At 36.2% G+C, this 18,147-nt stretch overlaps 1 protein-coding gene across 5 annotated transcripts in view; it reads right to left on the minus strand.

Annotated features, from left to right (window-relative positions):
• Positions 1-18,147, minus strand: part of RALGPS2 (Ral GEF with PH domain and SH3 binding motif 2) — a 151,952-nt gene that overhangs the window by 105,735 nt on the left and 28,070 nt on the right. For all 5 annotated transcript variants that reach the window (XM_021682807.1, XM_021682806.1, XM_021682804.1 and 2 more), the window contains exons 2-3: positions 6,419-6,564; positions 891-995 (exon numbers count right to left, since the gene is read on the minus strand). In XM_021682807.1, the coding sequence (XP_021538482.1) occupies positions 891-995; positions 6,419-6,475 (162 nt within the window). In that variant the 5' untranslated portion in view covers positions 6,476-6,564. The remainder of the gene's footprint in view (positions 1-890; positions 996-6,418; positions 6,565-18,147) is intronic.

The following is an 18,147-nucleotide window of genomic DNA, read 5'->3' on the forward strand; positions in this document are numbered from 1 at the left end:
CTACTGGTTCATGGAGCAGTATTATGGTGATTATTTCCCCAAACAGTAATATAAAATCTGATGTTAATATAAAAGTTTTCTTCCCTATTTATAGTGACGTTTATACTAGTGGCAACTCATATCTAAGGACTGCACATGGATTGGCCCCACAGCTCAGGGTGGAGGGCACTGGTCTTGTAGGGACTGCACATAGCTGTGGACCTACCCCAGTCTCACTCAAGGCTACAGCTGTAAAACAAGACCCAATAACATACCAAAGAATAATATGTTATAACTGAACCATTTATTCCGGGAAGGCAAGAGTGGTTCAACAACAGGAAATCAAATATGCTGTTAACACGTTAAAGGAGAAAGAGAACTTAAATGAACATTTATGTCAGTTAAGAAAGAAAAGTTTTTCTAGGTATCTTTCATGATATAGCAATAATGCCCTCAAATTTCTTTTTTCTGTTTTTTAATTTACAAAAATGTAAAAATATTTCTTACACAGGTTAATAAAGCACAGTTGGTTGGCTTGGAGAGATGATATAGGTAGGAGGCAAAAGCAATTACCATAAAGGTAAGTACTCATACTTCTTTCCCCCTAATGTGGTGTTGTTTGTTTTGAGTAGAGTTGACACACGATGTTACATTCCTTTCACGTGGTAAGTACTTACTTTTTATTCACCAAATTGAAGGTGTAAGGAAGGAAGCTGCTCTATACCGCTCCCCAGCTCTTCCTCCCCTCCCCATTTCACCCCTCTGCTTGCTTCACTGCTGTGCTGCTACTCTCTCCATCAATTCCCGCATCCAGTTGTTTTTAACCACCTCCTTCTGCTGTGCCTTGGCTCAACAGCATCAATGTGTAAGTTATGTGCAGAAACTGCAGAAACGGGAGGTGGGAAGCTTACCGCATATTCTTCTGGTGTAACCTTAAGAACATCAAAGACCACAGCATCAAAGCTTTTCTTCAGTTCGGAACCTTTGTCACTTAATGATTCGGAACTGCTACTTTTCTGTTAAATAGAAAATGCAGCCATTTTAATACTGTCTCACAGTTGATGCCCTAGAAACTCAACTGGCATTAAACACTGAGGAAAGTGAAAACAGTGGGTCAACAAACACTGCAGAAAAACGGGGGACCAGATGCTGCTTAGCTGAAGAAGCACTAGATAAAGGGTCAGGCAAGTGAAAACCTAACCTAGCTTCTAGGTTCTTGAGTCATTTTCTTGTCTGTCAGTTTCCTCATCCTGACATTCCACCATTTCTTATAGAAATTAAAGATTTTAACAAGTTTGATGATTCTCAAATGAAGTAAAGGGAAGTTAGGGAGAAGAATACTGTTATTTATAATTTATAAACTAATGTTTTTAAAGAAAAAGACAAATGGTTTTCATAACTTAAACCATAAGAGAATATTCAGAACTTCATTAAATAATCCAGTATTTGTTAAGTGATGTCCATCTGTGATAGTACAACTGATACTATTCTTCCTATTATATTACAAACTTCAGGGTTTTTTGCTTTAAGGTCACTATTTCAAGTTCGAATTTGCTGTTACTGCATGTAGAACAAAAGGTGGCTTTTGGCTCTGAAAATCTTATTTCTGTTCTATTTCTGTATCTGCACCATAAGATAAAAATGTATTCTGCCTCAGTTGGCTAAAATCAGAGCATCATCACTGTAAGAACACTTAGATCATGCTCTATTAAATGGAGGCAGGAGATTAAGGTTAATGGCACAAAAAATTAACCCAAGTTTCAGTTACCAATGTATAATGTATACGTCAGCCTACCAGCTGTGATGTATCAGTTTTGAGCACTTGTCATTATGCCTCATTTTTATGTTTTCTTTCACTTTAGCAGCTAAATATCAAAATCATTTCAAAGGAAAGGATCTGTCATTAATTTGGGAAATTTCATTATTATATTTCAAGTATTTCTTCTGCCCCTTTCTCTTCTCCTTCTGGTAGTTCCATTACATGTATGCTACACTTTCTATCATTGTCCCAGTCCTTGGATATGCTATTCCATTTTTTTTTTTTTCTTTCTATTTTCTCTCTGCATTTCAGTTTAGGATGTTTCTATTGACATATCTTCAAGCTCATGAATTCTTTCGTCGGCTGACTATTGCCCACCAGTCTACTGGTGAGCCGATCAAAGTCATTCATTTTTGTCACAATGTTTTTGATTTCTAGTATTTTCTTTTGATTCCTGGCATTTCAATATTCCTGCTTACATCACCCATCTGTTCTTACAAGTTGTCCATTCTTTCCATTACAGCCCTTAGCATTACTAATCACGAGTCTGATTATTCCAAAATCTTTGCCATATCTGACTCTGGCTTTGTCTATTACCTGCTTTGTCTCTCCAGACTATGTATTTTTCTTACCTTTTAGCAGGCCTTGTAATTTGCTGAAAACCAGACATAATGTATTGGGTAATAGGAACTGAGGTAAATAGGCCTTTAGTGTAAGAATATGCTTCTAAATAAATAAGAGTCATGCTGTGTTTACTGTTTGTTGTACTTGAGGTGTCTTGAGTCTTCAATTTCCTCTAGTGTCCTTCTTTGGGTTTCTTTAGAAACTCCTTCTTAGAATCTGTGCCTTGCTATTCTTTCAGCTATACCCCTTCATTATTTTTTTTTTTTTAAGATTTTATTTATTTATTTGAGACAGAGAGAATGAGAGAGAGAGAGAGAGAGAGAACACATGAGAGGGGGGAGGGTCAGAGGGAGAAGCAGGCTCCCTGCCGAGCAGAGAGCCCGATGCGGGACTCGATCCAGGGACTCCAGGATCATGACCTGAGCCGAAGGCAGTCGCTTAACCAACTGAGCCACCCAGGCGCTCTATACCCCTTCATTATTATACAGAGGCCCTGCTGATGTGGTGGTAAAGTATGCACGGAGAAAGTCCTACAGTCAGGTCTTTTAGTGGCCTGTGCCCTTGGGCTGTGACCTCAAATACTTCTCAGTACCCCACTGCCAATACCTTAGAAAGTGAGAAAGAAAGGCTGAAGGAAGCTAGAGTTGGATATTTCTTGTCCACCAAGTAGGTTAGGCTCTGGTAAAGTAGTTTCCCTTGAGGTCAGGGGGAGAACAGATTGCACTTGGCACATTTCAAAATGGTTATTTTCCCCTCCCCCTGCTAGAAGCAGGAAGAGATTTTTCTCTGATCTTCACTGTGAGAACCTGGTAGAGCTTCTAGAGGTAAAACACAAAAGTGGGGGTTGGGGGAACCTAAGATTGGGCCCCCAGGAGTCCACACATAGCCTCCAGCAATTTCTCAACTATAGCTTAAGTTTTGCTACCCATTTCTGGCTTCAGTGATTTCTGCTCGTGGTAAACTAATTATTTACTTGTCTCTCTCTCCAGTTTTTGGGTCATCACTGTCAGTTTGCTCTGTGACATCAATTTTCTGATAGAGCTAAGAAGAGTTACTGATTAACATCATGAATAAATTTCTAAATTAGTCTTGGGATATAAAATAATATCGTTGACATAAGCTAGTCATAATTACAGAGAATAACACATGAAATAAAATACTATGTATAAAATCTGATGACGGGACTTTGGTTTCTGCTCAGATATATAAAGAGGTTGGAATTCATCACTCCTGCCTTCATAACATGAAAAAAACTGAAAAACTGAAAAACATTCAAACAGACATCAGTTACTGACCAAATAACTAAATACATTCTATCAAGTAAAGATATTAATTTTAAATATAACTTCTCCAAGTTTTTAACTCATTCAAGGCAAATTAGCAAATCATAATGGCAATTTTATTACTTATCAAAACAAGTAATCACTTTCCTTTTTTCGTTCTTACAAGTCATTAGGAGAGGCTTAAGGAATTATGAGCAAGATGCTTCTATCTGCTTCCCCAATACCAATAAATAAGTTGGTACTGATAAGCTACACAGTACTTAAGCATAATGTCCACTAAGGGAATAGTAGTAATTCTTTATTCGAGACTAAAAACCACTGACACTTCTGAATATATGAAAAAAAAAATTCACTGCAGCTCTTCTGATCTCAGGAGCTTCTAGTACAGGTTAAATATTAAGGCACTAAGACAGGGAAGTCAATCACCCAGATCAAGTATTTTGTCCAATTTGTAAGCTTATCAGATTTATGGGACATTTGCATTTTGATATGTTAATAGATCTGTACTTCAAGAGAAGGTGAAAAATATGTATTTTTAATTTCACTTTCTTGCCACAGTGTAGAACAATTTAAAAGATAGCCTTTTTCCACTTACCAAATACTAAATTACACTACTCTGAGGCCTGATGTTAGTTCATTCACTTTCATAGGAGAGTCAACAGATTTTTTTACACAAGTAAAATGATCTATTTTATTTAACAAATAATTATATACTGTTTCCTGTAATACTAGACCAAATATCTCAGGATATATAGTTATAAATATCATACACACACACACATATATATACATCCACGCACACACACACATACATTTAACATATCCAAAAAATATGGTTATAAAAATACCAAGTAAACATAAACATAATATAAACATATATATAAACATGTAATATAATCCTTGTCTCGAGGAGAAAGATAAGCGATGTATAAATTTATGGAAAAAATTATTTTAAAAGTGGGTTTTTTTTTAAATGATAGTTTCAAAATACAAAAGCTATCTGTTTAGGGGATCAGGAAAAGACTCTGCTGAAAGTATAGCATTTGAAATAGGTTTGAAAGACAGCCAAAATGTCTTTTTTTGTGCAGAGAGGGAGGAGCACACTGGAGTGGGAAGAGAAATGCCATGTGGAAAAACTGATACAGACAAAACTGTAACAAAAGTAGGAGAAAACAACGGTTTATACAAACATCAGCAAGATAGAGTACTCTTTCATTAGTATGAAATTTCAAGTCAATAATTAGTGGGAGTTAAATCTATTAAAAAGAAAATGTAAAGTCACTTTGACGAGAAAGTCTTGAATAAAAGGTTTAGGGCCATGGTATTTCATTAGTAGGCAATGGAGAACCACGGACAATTTGGGGATACAATAAAGCTTAAGAGCTGTATTTTAAGAATATTAAAATTGAATTACAGTCAAACGGACCAAAAACAGCAGAGAATAGAAGTACAAGATCAAACTAAAGGCCTGCTGCAATAATGTAAACAAGAAATAATGACCAAACTCTGATGGTGCTGGCAGAAATAAGGAGAAAAGGACCGGATCCTAGCGATGAGGTTTGCTGGACGGGCTCTCAGACGGCTACCGACCGACGGTCTCCCTCTCCTGGCACTCACAACCTGTGTGATTCCCTCCACTTGGGTGTGGGCAGGATTGTGACCTGTTTCTAACCAACAGAACATGGCAAAGAGAATGGTCTGTCGCTTCCATGACGACATTACAGAAGACTGTAACTTCTGTTCTGCTAGTGCACTCTCCCTGCTGAGATTAGAAAAATGACTGTGGTGCACAAAGGGGAAATCTAGAGATTAAGCTCAGATGGCGAGGGAAACAGTGCTGAGATAGACAGCGATGGGAAATGGTGATGCTACTAATAGAAGTCAGAGAAAGGGGTTGCGCTATTTTCTTTACAGGTTGCACAGCAGAATAATAATGAGTAACTTGATTTTGTTCATATTATACATAAAATGTCTGGTCCATCAGAAATGCTTAATAAAAATGTATTGAGGGAAGCTAGAGATAGAAATACAGAAATCATCAGCATAAGAAGAATCATCAAAACCACAGACTTAGACTATTTTCATTGATAGCAAGGCCTAACTAACTGGCTGGAGTTGAAGTTATTAACGAACTTTGAGGCCAAGGAGGTAAAAGGTCATAGACATTACTCTCTTCCTCTATAGTAAGAGAAAAATAAAGAAGAAATATAGGAGCTAGATGTAAAGTTATTAAGGAAAGCAGGCAAGTACCCTGGATTTAAAGACAAAGCAAAAAAGAAAAAACATGAAGCACAAATAAGAGCACAGCACACAACTTGGAGAGATGGGCACCTAGCTTGGTCTTCACCTCCATCTTTACACTCTAAGCCACATCCCTTCCAACATTTCAGCCTAATGATTTTTGACTCTTTCAACAGGCCTGGAATCAAGGGATCTAGATGGTGTCAAAATTATGTGATTCTAAATAAAAGATTCTTTTATTCTCATTTCTACTACTGTCCTCAAGGTTCATGCAATATAAAAATACCCTAGAAAGACATTCTATGTACCCTTTAAAACTAAACTCAAGAAAAACTCTTAAGTAATCATTATTTGTCAAGTATCTTAAATGGGTAAGGATTGTTTCTAAGATGTATGTGAATGGCACAATTAAAAGCTTTTTTTAAACTAAAAGATTTGTAGCTCTTCTTCTCAAGTTCTGATTTAAATCTGTGACCAACCATAATGTTTGAAAATTAGAATGTCAGATAAGAGACTCTACAGCTAACCTTACCTCGGAAGCAGGAGCAGCAATATTAACACTGCTTGCCTGCCCGTTCATTAGGTCCATGCTTCCCACAACATCAGTCCTTGACGCTATGTTAACAGCAACAGAAGACTGACTGCTTCACGTCCAAGGCCACAAATACATTATTAGTCCTGTAAAAAATACACAGAAAATTTTAAATCTATGTCTTACGGAAAGTTTAAAAAAACAATTCCATGCCTATCACCATGCCAAGAAATAAAAAACTACTGAACTGTATTTTTTATTTCAGCTAAGTGACTAAATCCAGCTGGAGGACGATCTTGTACACTCTTTTCAAATAGTCAGAAACACCAAATGGGCTCAAAACATGTTACTGCTCAAAACATGTTAGTGCTATGTTCATCAGTAAAGCGTTAAGTATAATTTTTCACTTATTGTGAGAAAAATTCAAAAACATTTTTTTAGTTTTAAGTAAATAGTGTAAAACAACATGTGGCAAAGTAGTACATGGCATAACTCAAGAAATCTTGTAGAGATCTATAAAGCAACAATACTGAGTAAGTTTACCATTGCTGATAAACTGGTTTACAAAGATACCACAAATAATTGAAAATAAAATATTATGGAATATGTCATACAGAGACCATAGTATGTTCATTTGTACAGGGTTAAAGTTTATTGAATATCTTCAATCATTATGTCACTGATCTTCACAACTGCCAATAAGACTAAATTGAGGAGGACATTTTTTATGCTCACATAACACAAGGAAACAGAGCCTCTGCTGGTAAATGAAGAGCCAAGAATAAAACTGAAGCCATCCGAAATTCTAGTCAAATATTATTTCCACAACATCACATTTCTTTCCACTATACTGTAAGTAAGAATATTTACTTCTGTTTTCCATCCCGCTCCACAAATAACTTGTTGTATGCGCTATGTTGGTAACTTCACCCTTCTAGGATGGAATTTCTTCCTCTCTGTAAAATGACAGCAACAAAGGGACTCAGGGCCCCTTTCCAACTTTTAATTTCAATAAGCCTTGTGCATAAGAGAAATGGTAAGTTATACCGGCTTTAAAAACTGAGTCTGAAATAGCAATAGTAATTCTCTTGATGCTAAGTTTCCTCTCTCTGGAGAAGCAATACAGACATTGATTTAGAAGCAGACTCTAGAACAAGACTGCCTAAGTTTGAAACCAGCAAACAGTTAACTTTTCTGGGCTCAGTGTCCTTACCTATTTTAAAGGTAAGAGTTAAGTACTTACCTCACAGAATTGTGGTGAGGAGAAATGAATAAATACAAAGCCCATAAAACAGTGCTGACACATGGTAAGGGTGCAATTACAATGATGCAGATTTTGTCTACTTAATTAATCCACACAAAGCTTAAATTCCATGGAGTCTTTGAATTAAAGATGACAAAAACCTTAGTACACATCTGGCAAAATACATGTTGGTGGGTGTCTCGGAAATCCTAATTGCAAATACAGTGAATGAAAACGCCAAAAATGTTTCCTGAATGTAGCAAAACATGTTGCTGGTTTTCAAATGCTTAAAAATTATTACTAATGATAGCAACCTTTAGTCACATCTTAAATTAATCTTCATTTCTTCAGATATACTCTAAGTACCTGCTAAGAGCAAAACATGGTGATATACTCTTTTTTTAACGAGAAAGATATTAGAAATAATGGGTTTTTAAAGCCATTTAGAACCCATTTAGAAAATCAATGCAAAAGTGAACAGAGCACTGAAATACTTTAATTTCCTCTAATCTACAGCATTTCATTTTATAAGCTTCATTATCCTTATGACACTACTAAGGATCTATATTTACATTGCTATATAAAATGAGCTTGATAATCCAAATTCCCTCTGAAGTCAACACTCAGCAATGACATGTTTTCAAATGATTTCATTTCATTCCAGTCTATGCATATTGATTGATTTAGATATGAATCCATAGGTCAAGAGTGCCCCCTAGTGTTAAGAAAATGATTTTAATTAAATTGTTAAAGGAAATGTATTCTTAATCTACTCTTCAAAAACATCAGTTCTTTTTTTTTTTTTTACTATTATTTACTGAAAATGAGATAATACAGACCAGGAATAAGAATTACACATTTTTAGGGGCGTGTGGGTGGCTCAGTTGGTTAAGCAACCGCCTTCCGCTCAGGTCATGATCCTAGAGTCCCAGGATCAAGTCCCACATTGGGCTCCCTGCTCAGCAGGGAGTCTGCTTCTCCCTCTGACCCTCCCCCCTCTCATGCTCTCTCTCTCTCATTCTCTCTCTCAAATAAATAAATAAATAAATAAAATCTTTTAAAAAGAAGAATTACACATTTTTAAACTATAAGACATTATACATTTTAAACTATAAGTAAAGAATAAAGTTTTCTCTGCCTAGTTTTAATTAAAATGCCAAATATTCCACAAATATTAAGATTATATTGAAATCCATTACATGTAAAAAAAAAACAAAACACAATTACAGCAAAGCATACCTTAAAGAAAATCATATTCAAAACTATTTATAAATGTACTACATGTCAATAGTATTTAATACTGCTGAAGAACAACAAAACTTCATATGATACCATAAAAACACTAAGTCCTTAGAGACAGAAATGGGTTTATTTTTTTAGTATGTATTTCAGGACCTTCCTGTGCTTTGCACACAGGAAGTTCAAATTAAACAAGACAAATACACGCTTTTCCTAGTGTTATGAATGGCACAATCATTCACAATTACCAATATCACAACAGCTCTTTTCTTAATTAAATTCATTATTTCCTACTTATTCTCTTCTAAAACTTCTAAAGATAGTTAATCTCTTTTGGTTTTAAACCCAAAACAAGCATATTACTTCTTTCCAAGCAATTATAATCCAAAAACAAGGATATTGCTTCTTTCCAAGCAATATAATCCCCAAACAGGAAATCTGAAACGTGTAGATTTAGTTCCTTGCTTGAGGTCACTGAACTAGATTATTAAACAGCAGGTATATTCAGTCTCCTAAACACCTCACCTTCTCAGTGAGAGTCACACCAGAAACCAGTACTTTTTAACCAAATGAACAAAGGATTAAAGTGTCAACTTCTCAATCTCATTTCACAGTAGCAGTTACATATTCTTTTCTAAAATAAGTTAGCTATCATCATTAGGAATATTATGCTAAAGAAATTCAATAGTTTTATAAAACATACTCTAAAAGAGTTAAGCAACCATAAGGTAAATGGTAGTGAAATGCAATTAATTAGAGCAATTTCTTTGGAAACATTCAGACAATACAGAATTGACATGCTCATACACTTTGGCTTAAAATCTCAGTCCTAGAAATTCATCTTATGAAAACTCTGGAGAAAGAGAAAAAACTATATAGATACAGCTATTCAATCAAGCACTATTTACAATAGTGAGAACCATTTTAATGCCCTTATATACAAGCACATTAAGAAATTCAAATGGACAACTATAAGAAAGATGAAAACAGAAGCAACAGGTTCAACAACAGAAACTACACTTTCTTATTAATAATGTGCTTGTAACTTTCATGAGAAAAAAACAGGGTAAAATTAAAACATCATAATTGCAGTTCAATATTTAAAACTTATTACAGAGCTTGCTCTCCTTTAATATTTATTTTTAAAGAAGTATTACAGACATATTTTACATGACACTCATGGAAGGCACAAAGATTTAAACAGCCTGGGGACGCCTGGGTGGCTCAGTTGGTTAAGCGGCTGCCTTCAGCTCAGGTCATGATCCTGGAGTCCTGGGCCCCAGCCCTGCATCAGGCTCAGCGGGGAGTCCGCTGCTCCCTCTCCCTCTGCCCCACCCCCACCGCCCTTAATGCTTTCGCACTTGCTCTCTCTCTCCAAAAAAAAAAAACCAGCCTGTGTATCAAAGCATTAAGGCAAACTCACTTTCTTTTTTTTTTTTTTTTTTTAATTTATTTGACAGAGAGAGATAGCGAGAGAAGGAACACAAGCAGGGGGAGAGGGAGAGGGAGAAGCAGGCTTCCCGCTGAGCAGGGAGCCCGATGCGGGGCTCGATCCCAGGACTCTGGGATCATGACCTGATAATGACTGAGCCACCCAGGTGCCCCAAGGCAAGCTCACTTTCAGCATTTGTGACAGCTAAACTTCCACTGCCTTATTTTTTTTAATCTAAGAAAATTAGAACTCAGTCCCAATTCCCCAGTACTTTGTTTCAATAATTAAAGCCATCAAAATGCTCTGGAGTAACAAAGAAAAAAGATTTTGTTTTTGACATAACTGATATTGAGCTATTCTAGCAAAAGTTTATTAAAAACATGGTTGCCTCTTAAAACCATTTCTAGTGTAACAGTAAGCAAGATTATCTTTACTATTTACCACCCTTCAAAGTTCAAGTTATTACAAAAGAAATGAAAAAGAAAAAGGTTCTGATGTACACCCAGGGTTATATGAGTCCCCCAATGCCTCCTGGAGAGAGATCATCAGCCTCCCGCCTCTGTGCTTCCACTGCTCTTTTTATCAAAATTCTAATGCCAACTTTTCGCACTGATTTATTTATTTCTCCCTAATGCGTTAAGAGTTCATTGATATTAAAGACCCATATTTAAAACAAAACATGACAAAAAAGCCATTATTTTTTATCTTTTCATTCAGGCACATGAACACAATACTTGATCTCAATTACCTACTTAGTATCTATTAAAAGAGTGAATGACACAGGACAACCTTATATAAATGCCCAATTAAAGTATAGGGTGAATGGCAATCAAATAATCAATACATACAATACTACACACATTTAAAAGAATATGATGAGTTTTTCTGCTTCCAGCAATACGGCTGATAAATAATATAAAAATCTTGGGCGCCTGGGTGGCTCAGTGGGTTAAGTGTCTGCCTTTGGCTCAGGTCTTGGTCTCAGGGTCCTGGGATCTTCCGCTCAGGTCAGGATCTCAGAGCCCCACCTTGGGGCTCCCTGTTCACAGGGAGTCTGCTTCTCCCTTTCCCTCTGCCCCTCCCCCCTGCTTGTGAGCTCTTGCTCTCTCTCAAATAAATAAATAAAATCTTTTACAAAAAAAATTTAGGAATTGTAGGTTCAATTTTGATACCAGTTGGATAGAATAAGCAACCAAGAGATGAAAACAGAATTGAGACGCACACTCTCCTCCCCACCCCACCTTTACCTAGAATAAAGCCAGACAGATTGATGGTCTACCCCCCCATCAATGTAAGATGGTGAAAGGAAAGGAAAGGAAAGAAAAGGAAAGAAAGGAGGAAGGAAGGAAGGAAGGAAGGAAGGAAGGAAAGGAAGGAAGGGAAAGAAAGAGAGAGAGAGAAAGAAAGAGAAAGAAGAAAGAAGAAAGAAAGAAAGAAAAAATGAATACATACTGGTATAAGATAAGGAAACTTACCTGTCTTGGCCTGAACATTAAAGCTAAAGGAGAGTGACCACAAATTTGTCTACAAAATGAAAACCTGTAATCCTAGACATACTCCAACAGATACAGAATGTGAATTTATACTATCAGCATGGTTTAAGACCCAATTGACAAGACAAGAAATCCACAAAAATGTGTTCACAAGCCAGAGACTCCTGTAACCCAAGGCAGATGGAGGGAACAAAAAGGCAACATGGGATTCCCACAAATAAATCCCAAAATAAAAATTTACCAACTCTATAACAACACACTATAACTAAAGCAGGAAACGCAACAATTATTAGGATTACCTTTTGAGAACTTTAGATGAACACTTATCTGATAAAGGCTATAAAACAGGAAAGATTAAAATAAGAAACTGAAAACATAATGAGCTGTTATGAAGAATGCAAGATGGGGACACCTGGGTGGCTCAGCTGGTTAAGCACCTGCTTTTGGCTCAGGTCATGATCCCAGGGTCCTGGGATCAAATCCCCGCATCAGGCTCCTTGCTCAGCAGAGCCTGCTTCTCCCTCTACCTGCCACTCCCCCTGCTTGTGCTCTTTCTCTCTCTCTCTCTCTGGCAAATAAATAAAATCTTAAAAAAAAAAAAAAGAAAAAAAGAATGCAAGACAAACAATTGTTAGAAAACCAAAAAAAATATTTTTTTTTTTAAAAAAGAAAAATTTAGTCACTGGAGAATTAAGCATCAGATTAAACACAACTGAAGAGAATTTGTGAAGTAGAAGAGAGAAAGGAAATTATGCAAAAATTCTGTACAAAGAGTTGTTGATACAATGTATAGAGATCAAGAGAAATGGAAAACAGAATAAGATCTAACACAGTCTAAGAGAAGTTCTAGAGGAAGAGAGATAATGAAAGGCAATATTTAAAGAGATAAAGGCTGAGAAGTTCCCAGAACATGTGAAAGACATAACTCTTCATATTCAGGAATCACAAGCCTTGAACAGGAAAAATTTAAAAAGTCATAGTCTATATACATCACTTTAAATTGGAGAATATTTGTTTTAAAAGCAAGTGGAATAAGGCACTTCACTTACATAGGAACAAAATTATATGGAAAGCTTCTCAACAAAAATAATGCACACAGAAGAAAAGAAAATATCTTCAAAGTGCTAAAAGAAAGTAACTGTCAACCTAGAATTCCATACCCAGCTAAATTCTCATTCAAGAGTAGGCAAAGACACTTTTAGACAAAGAATTTACCACAAAATTAGTCCATATGGCAAGCAATTAAAAATGTAATACATGAAAAACTAATTTGTCTCAAAGTAGAAATAATTATCTTAATCATGAGTATTTAAATCACAAAGTATTTAAAAGTTCAAAACTAATTTCTATAGCTACTTTTAAAAATGATTATCTAGAAAAGATAAGAAAAGAGAGATGAACTGATAAATGGATAGACAGAAAGAAAAAAAAAACAGGACAGAGGAGGAGGGTGTGGAAGAGAGAAAGGAAAGGTGGAGGGGAGAAGGAAGAGGAGGGAAACAAAACGAGGGAAGGAGGGAAACAGATAAGGGAAACTAAAAGGTTGGTCCTAACTCTGAGCAAGTTCATTATGGCTAGAGGGGGGAAAGAGCAGGAAATTAAACAATCAGAATACTACTATCTGTTATACTTCTATTCAGCTTCAAGAGTCACATGATTTCTACAGGATGAAATGATGTTTAAGTTTATAAAGAAAGAAAAGTTGAAGGGGCGGAAGAAAGGAGAAGTAAGAACACCATAAACGAGGGCACAAATTTAAAAGTGAAGATGGCCCAGAGAGGAGGTACAGTGTGGAGTGTTGGCCTGCGGGCTTAGCGGAACCTTTGTGCTGAACTCTGGAAAGGTTCGAAGAAGTGACAGGACCAAACTGTGGAGGGTCTCAACTGTCAAATGGGGGAATTTTGATTGGAAGGGACAGACACTAGGAATCATGAAAGGTTTCTAAGTAGGGAACTGAGCTTAGAAAACCAAAACCACTTCATTTCAAGGTTGTATATGCCAGAGGTATGCCACTGGGTCTTAGGGAAGGTGAGTAGTAAACAACACTCTTCCACCTTTTGCCAAAAACAGCAAAGTATCTAAAGTGGGTGTGCAGGCCCCTTTCCTACCCAAGCTTCTCCAATCTCTACTCTCCAGGACCCTCTTCTAGTCTTCTGTTGTACAAAGTCTCCCACGGTCACCTGGTATCCCCTTCACATCAGTCACCTTCATCTTATCATCTTACCAGCACCAGAATCCCTGGTGCTGTGGAAATGGCAATCTCAGTTAGATATTAACAAAAAATTAATGCAATTCATGTCAATTCATGAACAACGTCCCCCATAACTCCCCTCCCCCCACTCCAGACCAAGGAGCAAAGAAAGCAGGTCAGTGGTAAAATCATGAGATAGGGAATACTAATTCTTGGACTTTAACCAGGTGTATTATGCTGGGTTATTTAATCTCTGAATTTTGTTTTTTTCATTTATAAATAAGGGATGACAAAATATACCCCAGAGAGATTTTCTAAGAATTAAGAGAAATCATAGGAAAAACTCCATGCATGTAGAAATAGTACAGTATAATGGAAAGAACAAAGACTTTGGAGTCAGAAAGCCCTGGGCTCAAATTCTGGTCTAGGCACTATCAGCCGGCTGTAAGGCCTTGGGCAAGGAACTTTGCTAATATTTAAGCAGAGGCTCCAAGTCCACCTATCAGTGATGTGGCTTAAAAAAGAAAAAAAGGGAGAGGAGGAGGCACACCTTTAAGAGCCATTCTTCTACTTGTAAATTCCAGAAGCATGTGAAAATTACAATATAAATCAATGGATTAGAAAGAGTAAACTGTTCCTCTAAATGAAGCATTTTAAAAGACGTAAGGACACTGGAAAAGAAATTTACTAAATGATCAAAAACATTTTTACTTAGGGCGCCTGGGTGGCTCAGTTGGTTGGGCAACTGCCTTCGGCTCAGGTCATGATCCTGGAGTTCCGGGATCGAGTCCCACATCGGGCTCCCTGCTCAACAGGGAGTCTGCTTCTCCCTCTGACCCTCCCCTCTCTCATGTGCTCTCTCTCAGTCTCTCTCTCTCAAATAAATAAATAAAATCTTTAAAAAAAAATTTTTTTTACTTAAAAAAATATTCATTTCTTAGAAAGAAGTTCTAAATATGTAAACACGTTAACTAACTCTCAGCACAAAAAAAATACACAAATATGTTGCCAATACTAGGCCACTGAATTTAATGATGAGGGGTCTCTTAAGAGACTAATTTGTAAGTGTAGATTAAATGTAAATGTTCTAAATTATTTTATAAATTTATTCAAAAGCACACAACTTGAAATTATTCCATCTATCCCCAGTATTGTAGAATAAGTAGTAAAAAAAAATTCTAAGCTACAATTCATTCTTAATCAAAGGGTAGCAAGCATTTTTTTAAATGACAGTAATTCATATGGATAAGAACACACCAAACTGTTAAGAAAAAGACAAATTCTGGAGAAACTTCAATCACTGTAAGCCAACCACAATGACAGGTTTAGCAATTTCACACCACCCACATTGCAAAAGAAAAAAAAATTGATAATGTCTAAATTAATCCACACATTTAGATGTCTCATGTCAAAAGAACTAAATTAATTGTTTCCCAGCAAGACTACGTGCTAGATTACTTAAATTTGATAAGTGAACACCTTTATATTCTTTCCAGGCATATATTTTATTTCTAAATATTTTGGATACATACTCAAGGTGTGCATGAGAATCTGAAGAAAGATTATTTTCAAAACAAACTAAACTTAGATCTTAAATTAAAAGGAAAAAGATAAGGATAGCAGAAAATTGTGTCACCTATCACAATGCCACTTTACTACCCTACCTGAAGTAGAGTGCATACATTAATAATGGGCAATGAAAAGTAACTGACCCATGTAAAATGTACCCCACCATCTATATAATAGCAGCTATTATTTCCCAAAAATGTAAAGAAAGGCTTAAAAATAATGAAGCTACTTTGAAGAATACACTAGGATTAAAATGGTTTTACCTTAAGTCAATAAAGAGACTCTACACATAAGCCTTTCAGATGTGATTCTGTTGCATTTCTACTGAAGTGCAGAAGTAATGGAATGATCCATTTACTAACTGGCCCATATCTATGCAGAAAGCTTCTATTTCCATGTACCTAACTGGCCCAAAACTAAATACTTGATAAGAGATTTTCAAATGACTGAACATTAAAAGGGGAAGTCTTAAGTAATGCCTTTAAAGGTTCTGCTCTATCTCCAGCAGAGAAGTTCACTTAAGATGATTTGCCAAGTGATTCTAATACATAAGAGCTCTGAGATCTCCCACCCAACCTGTCCCAAAATATAAACATAGGTAAACTAGAATTCAGATAACAGAAAGAAAGTTGCAGGCAAAAAGTTAAACTGTGCTCCAAATGTTTCTGTTTTGTATCTTTTTGGTTTGGGTGGGTGTGTGTACATTTTGCCAGATGCTCTGCTCAGAAGACTAGCCCATAAAAGTCCGTTTAACTCATAATACCACATATTTGAAATTAAAACAAAAAACCCAACATACTATACAATATTAACAATTAAAGCATGAAAACAATCCAACTGAATCAGAAAGAGCTTTACATATTTGGCAAAAGTTTGCCACTACAGGCCCAGAAATGGTCAGAGAGGAACTCATGCGGTAGCATCAAACTGTGGAACAGACAGCACAGTCAGTCAAGGACTCCATGGTCGGAGTGAAAACTTCAAGTGAGCTAAGAGTACAGCACTGCTTCCCTTAAGCTGTAAGAAAAAAGAAAGAGCCTAGAAAGAGGAGAAATTAAATAGCCTGGACACCTAAGAGATTCTTCTACCTGAAATGTAAGGCTAAGCTGAACATCACAGAATGATCCATAGGCAAAGGATTATACACAGTGCAACACCATGCAGTCACTAAAATATCACAAAAAGAAAACTCACTGACACATGGGAAAATATTAACAGCATACTGCTAAATGAGTAAAGCAATTTACCAAACAGTATTTCAGGTATAATCCTTCTGGCTGTTGTTGTCATTATTTTAGTGTAGATCAGAGATTACACCAACAGGCACTACAATGTAGCTATCTCCAGGTTTCCAAGTCAATTTTTCCCTAACTTTGGCTTACCTGTATTTTTTAAAATTTCTACAGAGACATTATTTTCATTACAAAAGAGCAAAAAACAAAACAGTGTCTTCCTACAGATTGCTTATCAGTTGCAAGAGGAAAATAAGTAGCTACACTGTGTGAAGAAACAGGACAACACCTTGAGTGTGTGGATCAGAATTACCATCGCCACGGAGGAACAGAATGACATCATGTGGCTCTGTCATGATATTCTGGAAAGGCCCAGCACTTACGAGTAGTTGAGCCGGGGATGCATAACCTGAATCTAATCTCAAGGAAATGGACAAAAATAAACTGAGGAACATTCTATGCATTCATTCTTTTAAAAATCTCAGTGTTTCATGAAGCACAAAGAAAGGCTGAGGAACCATTAAAAATTAAAGGAAACTCAAGAGACATGACAACTAAAGAGCCTGTACTGGAAGGCAGTAAATAAAATATCCGAACAAGTCACAAAATTGGAATATTTAAACTATAAAGTACTGTACCAGTTTCCCAAACTTGATAACTGTGGTTACATAAAAGAATAATTTTGTTCTTAAGAAACACAACTGAAATATTTAGAAGTAAAGGGGTATGAGGTATGCAAACTAATTTCAAATATTTCGGGAAAACAGTACGTATATGCATATGAGAGAAATGAGTAAATGATAAAGCAAATGGGGAAAAATGTGAAAAAAAAAAACTGGTGACTTTGTGACTTTTACCTACACTTATAACTGACAGTTTGAAATTATTTCAAAATAGAAGGTGGGGGGAACCCTACTGTAATTTGCAAAATTTCATAGAAACTTAAGCTACACATCCAATAAAAAGTACAACTCTTCCCACCAACAGATGGCGTTAGTTGTCACTTTTGATTTCAGAGCCAAAATGGTCTCATAAACAGCCTTTTAGAATTAAGCTACATATATCCACAAATATTTTTGTCTCGTGTTATTAATACAAAGAATAATACAGATGAATATTATTTAAGAGGCAGAAAGTACTTTGGAGATCCCAACTTAGAGTACATTTCAAATCCTCAGGTCTTCCCTTATTTTACTCCCAGGGCAGGCCCTACCCCCACGCTTCAAAAATCATGGCTGTGGTAATTTACTATCAAGTGATAGAAACTGTTGTATTCTTCAAATGTGCAAGAAGGAAAGAAGGGGAGGGAAGAAAAATGAAAGTAAAGACA

The sequence above is a fragment of the Neomonachus schauinslandi genome, chromosome 6, assembly GCF_002201575.2.
Source record: "Neomonachus schauinslandi chromosome 6, ASM220157v2, whole genome shotgun sequence".
NCBI classification, from domain to species: domain Eukaryota; kingdom Metazoa; phylum Chordata; class Mammalia; order Carnivora; family Phocidae; genus Neomonachus; species Neomonachus schauinslandi.